Raw genomic sequence first — 13,314 nt, forward strand, 5'->3', positions numbered from 1 at the left:
CAACAAATAAATACCTGGCCTTTTCTTCTGTCTTTATTATTAAATAAATTTATAATTGTTAAATATAAAATTTAAAATTTCCGCCAAATTAAAAGTTGTTTTCCAACACTGACTTGATGTCCATGTGCAGCTGACATATCAGCTGTTTCTGTCTTCTTTTCCTGGCCGTGCATTTACAACTTAAAACTATGGCAGTGCGCGTTTTTGGCGTAAATTTAATTAAAAATAACAGAAATTTGCTGCAAAATGTCTGTAAAAGCCCTGCCACGACCATGGGTCACACGGTGAGTTCAAACAAAGTTCCAAAACAGCCTCTATTATTGATGATTTGCTTTTCGGTCTTTCCACAACGTTTGCATAACCTCGTAGGCGGTAGCTCAATTGGCCACCGAAGTGACTGTCCAGGCTTCGCCGGCGGCTGTACAGAAGCAAAAGGTCAGCAAGGCTATGCGAGCGTATCTCAAGAGAGCCAACGAGCACGATGAGTTCATGAAGACCCAACATCTGGAGTTCCAGATCGGCAAACGACACTTGGCCAACATGATGGGTGCTGATGCTGAGACATTCACACAGGAAGACATCAATGTATGTACAATCATAATTGTCTTAAAAATTATATTTAATACTTTATCATTGGCAGGAAGCTATTGCTTATTTATTTCCATCCGGCCTGTATGACCCCAAGGCCCGGCCTGCCATGAAATCGCCGGAGGAGGTATTCCCCGCCCGGAAAGCTGCCGAGTTTGATGAGACAGGCAGGCCCTTCCACAGCATGTTCTACACCGGCAAGCCCAATTTCTTCCAGCTGCTGCACGTGAGTTTAATATACATTATATTTTATCAACCATTTAACTTAAGGAGCTTCATTTCAAGGATATTGTGGAGGAAACTAGGAAATTGGCAGATTTGGAAGAGCGTATGCTTAGGCGCGGGAACAAACCTGATGAGAACCAGAAGCTGTAAGCCAACTTTAACTTAAATTAAGTCCAATTTTTATTTCAAGCGTTTTTAAACCACAGAGAGACGTCAGGCTTCCAGCTTTTGCCGAAGGACCAGTTGGAAATTGTTCTGGTAGAGAGCATTGCTGACATTGAGTACTCTAACTTCACAAACTCAATGGAACGGCTTATTGCCTCGCCATATTCCTACAAAAGCAAGGCGTTCATTGAGCGCTTTTTGAAGCCGTTGTTGGACCAATCCAAGCAGCTGGAGGTGCCCAAGCCGAAGATCGACGAGGAGGGCCGCCAGTTCATAACCACATACGAGTGTCTGCGAAAGACGGCAAGAGCCGATGTAACGATTCGGTTGCCGGGCACAGGCAAGATCAGCATTAATGGAAAGGACATATCCTATTTCGAAGACGAAAACTGTAGGGAACAGGTGAGCTATACTGTACTAAGAAGCATACATTAGTTATTTTACTGACCTTAAGGGTCCCCTCCCCCAACTTACTGGTTAGCGCCACCAAAAATTGAACTCTTTATACAAATTGGTATAGCATATACTTTATTAAAAATAGACACATTTATTTAATTAGGATTTAAACAATTCTCTGACGACTACTACTCCAAAACGACAAAGACACAGCCTGTAACCAGCAACAAATCAATCCTGCCAACTGTCCGTCTCTAATTCAAATAACCTCTAGTTACACAATAATATTTGTAGGGATAAATAACTGCTAGTTCAACAATAGTACTTGTATGGATAATAGTGTTGTATGCTGTGTTATGGCTATATTGTATAGGGCGCCAAGCGCTTCGATATCAAAATTAGATTAACTACAGTTTGCTACTACGATAATATCAACAATATTCTGGGACTTAACTGGAATCCTTTGCGGATTACCTTACGTCTACGTCTAGAAAACTACTATTTCCGCAAATTGTGCTTTTGCTGGTTGGAAATGACAATTAGCAGCTTGTCGATCACCTTGCTCGCCTGCTGCTGCTGCGAAATGAGGGCTTGCTTCAGCTCCTGGATCTCCTGGGTGAGGAACTCGATTCGGTCCGCGTTGTCGTCGATTTTGGTAGTCAGGGTATTAAACTGCCCGGCATCTGGGTCCGCATCGGGCAGGACGTACCCAGTGGTGGCGCAACCATTATTGTTATTGTACTTGTTCTTGTACGACAGATAATTCTCAGCCGAGTTCTTCGAGGAGATAGTGTGTCCGAAATGCTTCCGCATCTTCCCGACCTCGTAGGCTTTCATAAGTATGTCCCTGGGTAGGCGTTTTTCGCTGGGATTTAAGGGCTTGACGCACAACACCACCCTATAGGCTTGTGGAGAAACTAGGGCCGTGTAGTGCAGTAGATTCCTCAGCCAGGTGGGCAAGTAGCCGTTGAACAGAGCCGACTCTATGTAACTAATCAGCTTAGTCTGGCGCACCAGCTTCGACAGGCCCGCCGTCTTTTTCAATCCCTGGATATCGTGGACAGCGATACCCACTAGAAGATTCATCAGGATGATGGTCACGAACAGAAGGAACAGCACGAACGTGATCTGCGCACTGACTTCCAGTAGAAAGGGAGGGTCCTTGCCCTCGGGATCGTTGATTAGTAGCGACAGATCCTGTTCGCCGATCATCATAACCAGAACCGTGATGAAGCCCATGAATGGATTGGCGAACGAGGAGGACGATGGAAAGATCACGCAGAAGCTAATGGTGAAACCGATCAGCATGCAGGAATAGGCCATGAACAGCTTGGCGAACTCTCCTTGGACCCGGGTGTACATGGCCACGTAGACGTCGAAGACCGGCAGCTGGCCAATCATTAACATAAGATTGGTCCATCCAAGGAGTACCGCAAAGGCGCCAATGTGGTTTTGGAACGTGTACGTCTGCTTGGTGTAGATGTAGGATATGACAAAGACACTGGTGATCACGAACCACTCCATTATGTTCTCCACTTGCGTGACGTAGTGCTTGAACGAAGAATACCCTGTAATCCCGTATAGTTTTCGAAATATCTCCACTATGGTGATGGCAACCAGCACCCACCACTGCATCTCCATCACGAAGGGGTTGTTGCGCAGCATATCGCCCAGGATGGACTGCTTTTGGCACAGCTCCTGGGCCTGGATAGTCGTGTTGTCGTCCTTGCTCCCATTGTAGCAGTTGTGGGCCAGGGCCGTCAGCACGTATAGCGTGAGGAAGAGCACGAAGCTGAAGCAGAATATCAGTCGGCCGATGTAGTACTTCCTGATTTTGCCCCACTTGATGTAGAGGAAGGAGGAGCACAGTGGATGCTCCAGGATCTCCTTCTGGCCTTCGTCGACAAATGTGTTCAAGTAGCTGATCTCGCGCGGATGGCAATGCTGCAGCAGCTGCCGAAAGTCGAGCTCCAGCTCCACCTCGCGGTTCACTGGATCCTAAAAAGGAATCACACAATTTAGATATAATATACTAACCTATATAATAATACTAACCTGCGAGTGGTGCAGGGTAATGGCCGCATCCAGTTTCTGCCTGATCATGGCCACAGAAGCCGGGGTTTTCCTGGTGATCACGTTCAGGGCAGAGGTCCCCTTCTTCGACTTGGTGGTCACATCCGCCCCGTGGAATATCAGCATCTCCACACACTGAACCAATCCGTCCAGCGCTGCCAAGTGGAGAGCCGTAAAGCCATAGATGTCCTTGTGGTTGACATTGGCACCCCACTGAATGAGGGTCTCCATTATGTCGTAGGCGTTCTCCGATTTTCCCACGGCTGCGTGGAGTGGAGTACGATGGTCAAAGTCCTCGGCATTGGCATCGGCATTTCCATTCCTCAGTAGCGATTCAACGCACTCCAGGCTGGAAGTCCTTGCCGCCAAGTGGAGGGGTGTGAAGCCCCGGTGGTTCTTTAGTTTCGCATCTGCTCCTTTGGACAGCAAAAGATCCACGCACTCCACATTTCCCTCGTCCGCTGCCAAATGCAGTGCCGTGGACTCCTTTTCCCGGATACAGATCCGTACGTTGGCATCTGCGTTGGGAGCATTCAAGAGGGCCTCCAGGCACTGGATGTTTCCCAGGTCAGCGGCCAGGTGTATAGCATTGGTGCCGTTTGGCTTCAGCGAGTTGACATCGGCGCCCTCGCCAATGAAGATCTGCAGACACTCCAGGGCGTTCGATCTGACGGCACAGTGCAGGAGGCTCTCCTCGCAATTGGGCTTGTTGGTGTCCTTGGCTATGTCGGCGCCATTGTTGATCAGGAACTTGGCCGCCTCCGCAGCGTTTCCAAAGGCAGCGCAATGGAGCGGCGTGTAGCACTTGGACTGAAGGTTCACGTTCAGACCCTTGGTGACCAGCAGGCCCAGCGTGGCTAGGCAGCCACTGAAAGCTCCCAGATGCAGTGCCGAAATTCCATTCTGATCGCAAAAGCTAAGATCGGCTCCGGCCTCCAGCAGACCCTCGATTAAATCCCAGCGCTTGAGGTACGAGGCCCACAAATAGCTGAGGTTCTTCTCCAGCTTCGAGGCTGACTCGAAGTGCGTCCGAATGCTCTCGGCCACCACGTTGCCCTGCTCGATGTCCTCGAAGAGCCGCACACGTCCCGCCGCGCTCTTCATCTGGTCGATCAGGCTGATCCGGAGCGTGTCGTTGCATATCTGAACGCTCAACTCGCTAGTCGGCTCCTCAAAGCTGTCGTACATGCTCGGCGCACTCTCCGCCGGCGGGGATGGTCCACACTCCATGTATTCGAATTCTCCAGCGGTCGGGTACTGGGCTTCGATCATGGCGTCAGTGTTGTTCCGCCATCGCACCATCAAATTGGGGGGAATCGATTTGAAGCTGTCGATTTGAAGATGGGATTAGGGTATAAAATTAAAGTTAGCACTAGTGTGAATACATTCTTATATAGTTTACATTTGACATTAAGATACGATAGGACATAATAGGTCAGTTTAGAACAGGATGGGATACCTTCCCCCTTAAGATTGATAAAAGAACAAAACACTTAATCATTATATCTTGAATTAAGCACTAAACTTTGAGTAACTATGGTACTTAAAGTTACCACTTCATAAAATAATTTAGTTATAGCATCGGTCTGAATCACTTTCTTAGAGTCTTAAACAAAGTCATTAGGGGAACTCGCACTTCTCTTTGTCTAAGCTCGGGCCTGGCTTTTGAGGCGGGCTTTGTGAAACTTTTTATGGATTTGTAAACATATATTTTCCATTGCTAAAACGCCACTAAACAGAGTTCGAGATCTGTTGACTTTTCGAGCATGCATAATTTTAAATAATTATTATTCTTTTTTTTTGTATAATTTTTTTGCGTTGAGAGTTATGCAAAGTTGGCGGTTTATTTTAAAGTCGTTTTTTTTTTCTACCGTCCACTACTGGCTCGCGGGCTTACGTTGATGGATTCACCGACTTTGGCGGGCGATTTTAGTTTATTTTCTTGGTCGCGAACACCAGAGATCTGCTCAGATCAGCATAGTCACTCGGTGCATAATTTCAGACCTCGTTCATGGCCAGAAGCTGGTGCACTTGTTGTATAACAACTACGAGCATACATAGTCTACCGCCTTTGTTGGCCACTTAAACTGGGCAATGGGAGACTGGGAATCCGGCCGTATTCAATACGTACATCGTTTGCAGCCATATCCACGGATGATGCCAATTCGCCAGTGAACTGTTTTCAATTTCTAATTTCATTTCCGAAATACATGGGAGAGTCCGGCGCGACAGTCGACCGACCGACCGACTTTCCGACTTCCCGACTGATTGACCCCGCCACAAAGTGGCACTGGACTTACGGGGATCGGATCGAATCGGATCGGATCACTTGGATCGGAGCGGTACGAGGCGGGTCGGACGGAAAAATTGTCTCACAATGGGACCTTTTGTCGGGGGCTTAGACAATTGTATCTAACGGGCGGAAAATGCAAAATGTTGTGTAAAAAAACGCGAATTTTTCACTTCCGTTTTGTTGTAGTTGTTGTGTCTATTCTATCCGATTTTTTGGCCGTTGTTTTAGTGGTTATTGTTGTTCCGATCGTGCGACGATCACTTCGAACACCGCGTTCTAGCTGAAGCTGGCTACTGATTCGTACACTCTATTGGCCAGAACCGAACGCGTCCGCCTCCATTGTTGTTTCCAAACCGACTAAACTTGATGAAAAACCGTAAACCTCGGCTCGGTCTCTGATCAATATTGAAAGAGGTGTAGTTGGAGAGTGAGAAACCGGCCAGGAGAGATTTCGCCAGACGCCGGGGAGAGTGAATCCAATGCCCGGGGGCTTGCCAGAGATTTCGGTAATTTTTGGGCGTGAGAAAGCTGGGGCTAAGAATATCATTGGCCAAGTCGGTCTCAAGGGTATCTTTTGTTACTGGTTTGGGTGGTATTGGAACTATTATTAGGTTTTATAGGATTTTAAAATAAGTTTGGAAGAAGGGTAGTGCCGGTTCTTTCTCTTCAGTTGGATGAAGGACTCTGTTTTAAATGAACGAAGTAATATTTTCTACCATTATAATAGATTCTTATTTTGTGGTGTTCTAAGAAGTAAACACTTTTCAAATCGTCCCGATAGCATTATTAGTAAAAATCCCAAAAATAATCTCTAACATTATCTACCGATTTTATTGAAATATCTTTTAAATTTTCTATTATTTCTATTTTTTTATTCAAGTCTAAGCTGAAATATATAGTAATTTGAAAAACGAAGTAAAAGTGAAACTTGATCCTCTCAGGGAGTATAGAAAGTGTAGTATCTGGTAGTTGAATTTTATCCCCCATTGATTGCAAATTACCTTGCAACTGGTTTTGTGTAAAATTTGATTTTTTTTGAAGTGTTGACTTGGCCAATACATTTGTCACATAAATCATGCGGATGTTTCCGCGTCTTTTGGAACGCGACTCATGGCTTTTGGGTTTGGCAATCACACCTGTGCGTATGCATATTTTGAACACATTTTATTGCAACCAGATATCTCTGCAATTGCAACTGGCTATTGGCAACTGGCGAGGTGACAACTCCAACTGGAACTTACCGGTTATTTGCATTATTCTCCGTGAGCGGCTGTTCCACTTCGGTCTTGGTAACGACACTGATCGAACGTGTCATGCGGCGGGGTTTGGTGCTGCCCTCCTTATAGCCCAGATTCTCCATAGTGGTCGACCCGCGAAGTGGTTTCTCTGCTATCTGGGTATCTGGCCGTCGATGTCAATGCTACTGCTACTCTTTTTTATTTTTAGAGGTTGCAATTAAAACGCGCAAAAATGCGAAAAGCTCAATGCAAATCGATTGGCTTAATAAATGGCTTTTCAATATCAGTGGAGGCTCTGGAGGCAACTTCCAAGATTTCAATGCAAGATCGACATTTTCTGCAAAGCTGCAAAGAAAGATGGAAAGTTTATAGCTGGAGAATGGTTGGAAAACTACAATCCCCTAAATAAACAAACTAATTTTAGTAGCTTTAGATCCCCATACCACAATTTAAGTTTCTAAACTCTACTCTTCCCAAGTGTCACACTGTCTGAGTAACTTTTGCCAACTGTCCGGGCGAATGGACTGCGGCACTCGTGGCTAAAATTATCTAAAAGCCTTCCGTTTTGACGCAGCGATAAGACCCTCTCATCGTCATTTGTCTTACTAGATATTATCACCAGACTATCTGGGGATTTATCTTAAAATGCTACTGTTTCTGGATTTAAAAGGTGGACCTGATAGTTAGGGGAAATATTATAAGTCTATAAATGGCTGTATCCTTTAGGATTAATTTAATATTAAAGCCATTAAAATATATGACAGCTCTATTGATTAGCTAATACAGACCCATATATGGATTTTATAAGTTCAACGTATTATAAACTATTTCTGTTTGTTAGCCCTTCTCTTATTTCGTCTTATTATGTGTTTGTTTTTGTACCTTCCAGCTATTATAGTTGTTACGCTTTTTTCTAAAACCTATTTATAATAGATCATATATTTAACTAGATTATAATCACAGCTTTTCCCCACTCTCTCACGTGTGCTAAGAATCGAGATAATCATTACGCTTATTACATTAGATTTACTTTGCTAACGAAGCGTTAAGCTTGTTTAGGTTCCATTTGATGGATTTACTTTTGGCATCGGATTACCGTAAACAATTCCCCAGAATTTTGGGAATACGGCAAACCTGTTTGCGAAATATAAACAAACAGAGTCTGTTTGCCTGGCGACAATCGCTGGTGCTTGGAACTTTCTTTGATTAGGCAAAAAAACAATGAAAATCTGGCGATAAAAACGAGGTAACGACGAGTTTAAAAAATAAACTCTCAACAAAATTGAGCTAGCTTAAATATGCCAGAAAATTAATCAAATTCTGTGCGTCGTTGGCGAAACCAGTTTTGGACCCATTGGGGGACTGTAGTATGTTCGTAGCTGTCTGGAGTCTGCGAGGTCCAAAACTCGCTAACACAGTGGGTAAATATTTGATGAAACGCCCCCGTGTGATTAAAAAAAAAAATTGCTGTCATTTTTGCCACATTGTGTGAATTACTGGAAATCGTCTTGTCAATTAATAAATTTCTACTGGGCCTATGGATATTAATGGAGCGTCTGCTATTTGGAGCGTACTAGAACAGGTTCCCGGAAGCGCCATTTTCCGGATTACCGGATGATTATGCCGGACGGACTGTGCGGCCATTTTGAAAAACTGCGACGCTATCGAATGGAAATGGAAATGGCGATTGCCCTAACGATCGTCGGGGGCCGTTCGTTTACTTTCTCGGTTATTTTTCACTGCGCGTTTATTCAATTATAATTGACATCAATTTGGAACTTTTTCTTCGCTCTACTCCCGCTTTTGTACGATCCAGAGAAAAGGGGGATTTATTATGTGAGCAAACGCATCGGACTAAGCTAAGTTTTATTTTTGTGTTGCTTTGATAATGCCCTTGAACCTGAATCGCGTGCCCACCGGCCCCACATCGTCGGATCTCTGGGTCTCTGTGGACACTATTTTCGATTTACTATATGTAAGTGTACTCGCGGGCCAATGTAGCTGCAATTGGGCTTTTGCTTTTATTCACAAATTAAAGGATAATGCAGCCGACAAGTGACAAAAGCCAGAGTGTAAACAAATCTCAATTGCTATTCATGAGCTGATCTCGGCTATAGAGATTGTTTATTTTATCATCTTTTAATGGGAATTGTTCTACTGGATCTCGAGAAAGTTCTGTGTCAATATTACACTTGACTTTAATCATAACTGTATTTATAATTTAATTTTTAAAACTAAACTTTAATTCTTTATTTTCGAAAATGTCACTTTACGTTAAAAAACCAACAGTTTTTAGTGGCAAGTCCAATGCCTGGGTTTCTGGATCTGCTGCTGCATTTTGATCCTTAAAATGAACGTTGCTTTATCTTTTATAGAAGCTATAGCTCAATAGGTCTTTCTTCGGTCCGTGTAAAATAATCCGACACTTGAAAAGCGCGCTCAACGACGTGAGATCAACTGATAAAAGGAACTGCGCCGAAATGATATTGTACACGATATAAGACCCCAAACTAAGTTTCGCGAGCGACAATGAAGTAGATGTACACTTAGTCTATATACTATATACACCATATATTCCCCTATGGAGAAGGTACTTGGCTGGACGAGCGACATCTTCGGGTCTTTCGTCGTCGACTCGTGCGATCAACTATACTACTCTGGTGTCAAACTATAATATTAATTTAAATCATAAGATGTCGTCGCGAATTTTCTACTAGCCGGCAGCCCGCCTTCCACTTTCCACCCACTACCCATGACAGTCTTCCCATATGGCTTCCAAAGATAAATGGATTATGTTGGGGAACCCTGAAGTTGGGAACCAGTTTCTTTAGTTGCCTCGTCATTTTTCTGCAAAACTGTTTCTATTTTTATCGAATTTAATGAAGAATTTTTTTGTCGTTCATCCTCAGCTTTAATTGCCAGTTTGCTGTTAATTCAAAAATCTTGTTCGCAATATTATTATGTTTATTCTTTTGTTGCTGTAGCGTGAAGTCATCTAATAATTTTTTTGAACAAATCAAAGCCCATCTCTTTCGCTCGTTCGTCCCAAAACCATTACGAGATTGATGACTTCTGTCAACTTGCCTTGACAAAAATGTCCAAACACAAATACGTATTAATTACTGTGCTTTTATTTTTTAAAAAGGTTGTTTTTTTATTCAGATCGTTTATTATTTTTGTGCCCCCAACCGTTGAGGAGTTTCCGTTTGTGGAGCCCTACTGGGCCTTGATTCCCATTCGAATCAAAATTGGCACAATCACATTAATTACAATGTTTTTGTTTTTGAGGCGGTGGTCTGAATAATTATTTTTCTGCGGCATTTTTAAATTTAAAAAATTGTATTCAATTTTTGTTATTGAAAAGCAAGTTGCTAAGCTATTGATAACCAATAGCACCAATACCCAAGGACTAAGAACTATTGCAAGATATTAAACATTTTCATAAGCTTTGCTATTTCTTGTTTCTGGGATATAAAAACCAGGATATAGATATCTTTGTAAACCTATAGTACAGAGTCAACATTATGTGAATCTATTACTTAACAATGTAATCGTGGCAGCGCGTGCCCATCAAGCTTGGGGCTATGCAATTATCTGTAATGAACTTATAATTTGCATCACACCTACAAAACAAACCTTTCAGGTCCCGTTTCCGTTACAGGTTAAATGACAAGCGGTGTTTGCAAACATATATTTTTGTGTATATTAAAAGTTGTTTAAATTGGGTAACGATTTTCAATCACTTTGTACAATTACTTAAAAGTTGGGGCCTTCTAATGTCTCTATAGAGCTGAATTATGCTAATCATCGAATACATATTTTAAAAATCATTATCTTTCTATTTGCAGTTGCTCTTTCCGTTGCAATTTAGCGAAATGTTGGGAAAAGTTGATGTGGAGGCCAATGTGGAGGGCGGCGGACCATCCGGTCAGGCCGGTGCCATTCGCTGGGGAATTGCGATGAGTTTGCGCAGCTTTGTTGATCAAGAGATGATTGAGTCAATGCGTCTGGGTAAGTGTCTTTAAACCCCTCCGTCTACATATTCTCGCTAATTGCAATTTATGTTCAATGTTTGCAGCTGGCCTCCTGACACGTGACTACCGTAGACGCGAACGCAAGAAGTTTGGACAGGAAGGGGCACGCCGCAAGTACACGTGGAAGAAGCGCTAAGTGGACACGTGAATCTGCAATACGCTGTTTGGTTATATGGCAGTTATGATGGCTTTAATAAATGTGAAGATCGTAGTGCCTTTGGTATTTTTTATTTCTTTCATCTACATTTGGTCGAGAGGTCTGAGACCCAAGATTTGTATTCCTTGTTGGAGGGTCTGCTTGGCGGCGTGGAAGAGAAGCAGTCTTTGGTATTGTTTTTGCCTACAAGCTTCCTGCTTGACTGGCAAGCGTTTAAGAGCTCGGCTGGTTGTGTTGCTGCAAGATAAAAGATAAAATTGGAGAGGGTATGATCTAAGGATCCAGAATTAAAAGCACTATCTTTCTTACCAAAGTCCAAATAGATAGTTAACCAGGACACATGTCTCCAACTGCTCCTTTGATTGCCAGACGTTTTGATCGAAACGAGCTAGTTCGTAAACCAAATCCAAAGCCTCCAGAGGCTCTGTGGCGAAGTGATCCCAGTTCGGTCTAATATCGTCTACATCAACTTCTGTAAAATTCTCCAATAAATTGTTTAGACGGCAGTGCGTGTACTGGAGCTTAATTCCAGTGTCCCCATTAACTTGAAGGGCCTGGTTCCAGTTGAATTCGTAATCGCGCTGTCGGCGCTGTTTAAGGACATTTACTAACACCGCGGAGACGCCAAGAATATCACAGACATGCTCGTCATCGAAGGAAGTATTTTCTTTGGTGGCTGCAAAAAAAAAAGGTTTAGAATAGGTACTGTGCTTTTATATTCCAAGTTCCAACTAACTTGCACTTAGACTCCGTTTTTCCCTCATAATATCCCGAGCTTCATCCAGGACGTCCTTGAGAAATATAGCCGTGCCCTGGCGAGTGCTCATACCATGGATTCTTCCAAACTTGACATGTTTAAGGCTTTCTTTATTTAAGCGATTATTTAGATTCGACGCTGTCTTAAAGAGGGCATTGAAGTGATCTGCTTGGCCATTGTCCACCACATACAGTAGGCGAGAGAAATTTAGGCGATCCAATCGTGATAGCAGAGCGGCAATGTCCCTGGCCAGGTATAAGGTGGAGCCATCGCTTTTGATCACTGGAATGCGCCTACCATCGACACTAACAATCTCACGGCCATCCGATTCTCTGAGCAGGATTCCAGCCTTACGCATCTGATCCAAAACTTCGAGGATTTGTTGCTGGGAATATTGGGACTCCCACTCGTAGCTGTCGAAGTGGACACCTAGTCGGCTATAGACTTTTGACAGGTCCTCTATAGTGTACTGCCGATACTGTTGCCACTTTTTGGCCATTTTTTCGTTTGTGCCAGCTTCCAAAGCAGTGAAGAGATCCCTTGCCTGCTGGGCTATTTCAGGACTATCTTCTGCTGCTTTATTGGCGACTACGTAGGCTTTGTACAGCGTTTCAATGGGCGATGTCTGCATAGTCTTATCACTTACATTGTTAAGCTCAACTCCCAGCGCCAGCAGACCGAATTGTGTGCCCCAATCTCCCAAGTAGTTCACGCGAGTTGTCCGGTAGCCCAGATGCTGGTGGAGATTAGCCAGCACGTTGCCAATTATAGTAGAGCGCAGGTGTCCCACGTGAAAAGGTTTGGCAATGTTCGGCGAACTGTATTCTACCACGACGTGCTCTGAATTTGGTTGAGGCAAGGGATTTGATTTGTTCCGCAACACGCTCTCCACAAATGCCTGCGGGTGCAGCTGGAACTCTACTTTGGCTGCATTGCGCCCAGAGCTGGGGATAGTTTTAACCTTCTCGATGTAGGTGTCATCAAATCTGAGATCGTTTACCTCCCGTAGTAGCTCCTTTTCCTGTTGCGCAACCGCAGAAGGAATAATCCATTCCAGGCTCGGCCGGTGGCCATTCTGCAGTATCTGCTTCTTCACCGGTACCTCCAGGGCATTGGTAACGCCATTTAGTTGTTTTAGCTTCAAGGAGATGGGATTGGTTATAACAGGTAACTCCGTTTTGAATCCATTTCCTCTCACCTGTTTGCAAATTGAGCGCCTAATGCGAATCATCGAGGTGAACAACCTGTCGGCTTTTTCTTCCCCGACAACTATTTCGCACAAGTCATTTAAAGTTAAATGCCTATTAATAATAGTAAATTATAGTTGTATAGTTTAAATATAATACAATATTATTGGTTCATGTGCAAGAATAATAAACTTAAGAAAT

General features: G+C 43.6%; 3 protein-coding genes across 4 annotated transcripts; 1 reads left to right on the forward strand and 2 right to left on the reverse strand.

Moving 5' to 3' along the window:
• The first annotated feature begins 90 nt into the window (after nt 1-90).
• mRpS9 (mitochondrial ribosomal protein S9) lies at nt 91-11,223 on the forward strand. Its single transcript, XM_017234932.3, has 7 exons — nt 91-284; nt 370-585; nt 641-814; nt 874-959; nt 1,020-1,380; nt 10,827-10,989; nt 11,057-11,223. The coding sequence occupies exons 1-7, from the start codon at nt 189-191 to the stop codon at nt 11,146-11,148; spliced, it is 1,188 nt and encodes a 395-aa protein (XP_017090421.2). The 5' UTR covers nt 91-188; the 3' UTR covers nt 11,149-11,223.
• On the reverse strand, nt 1,490-7,305 carry wtrw (water witch). Of its 2 annotated transcripts, none has more exons than XM_017234924.3 (3): nt 6,982-7,305; nt 3,430-4,774; nt 1,490-3,372 (listed from the first exon to the last, which is right to left on the reverse strand). In XM_017234924.3, exons 1-3 carry the CDS (start codon nt 7,098-7,100, stop codon nt 1,873-1,875), a joined length of 2,964 nt encoding a protein of 987 aa, XP_017090413.1. In that variant the 5' UTR covers nt 7,101-7,305; the 3' UTR covers nt 1,490-1,872. The 2 variants fall into 2 exon arrangements, with proteins under 2 accessions (XP_017090413.1, XP_017090414.1); XM_017234925.3 differs by lacking the exon at nt 6,982-7,305 and adding an exon at nt 5,579-6,084.
• Nucleotides 11,216-13,307, reverse strand: ArgRS-m (arginyl-tRNA synthetase, mitochondrial). Its single transcript, XM_070281298.1, has 4 exons — nt 13,125-13,307; nt 11,906-13,064; nt 11,479-11,845; nt 11,216-11,406 (listed from the first exon to the last, which is right to left on the reverse strand). Exons 1-4 carry the CDS (start codon nt 13,155-13,157, stop codon nt 11,253-11,255), a joined length of 1,713 nt encoding a protein of 570 aa, XP_070137399.1. The 5' UTR covers nt 13,158-13,307; the 3' UTR covers nt 11,216-11,252.
• Nucleotides 13,308-13,314: the final 7 nt, after the last annotated feature.

This window comes from Drosophila bipectinata, chromosome 3R, assembly GCF_030179905.1.
Source record: "Drosophila bipectinata strain 14024-0381.07 chromosome 3R, DbipHiC1v2, whole genome shotgun sequence".
Classification (NCBI taxonomy): domain Eukaryota; kingdom Metazoa; phylum Arthropoda; class Insecta; order Diptera; family Drosophilidae; genus Drosophila; species Drosophila bipectinata.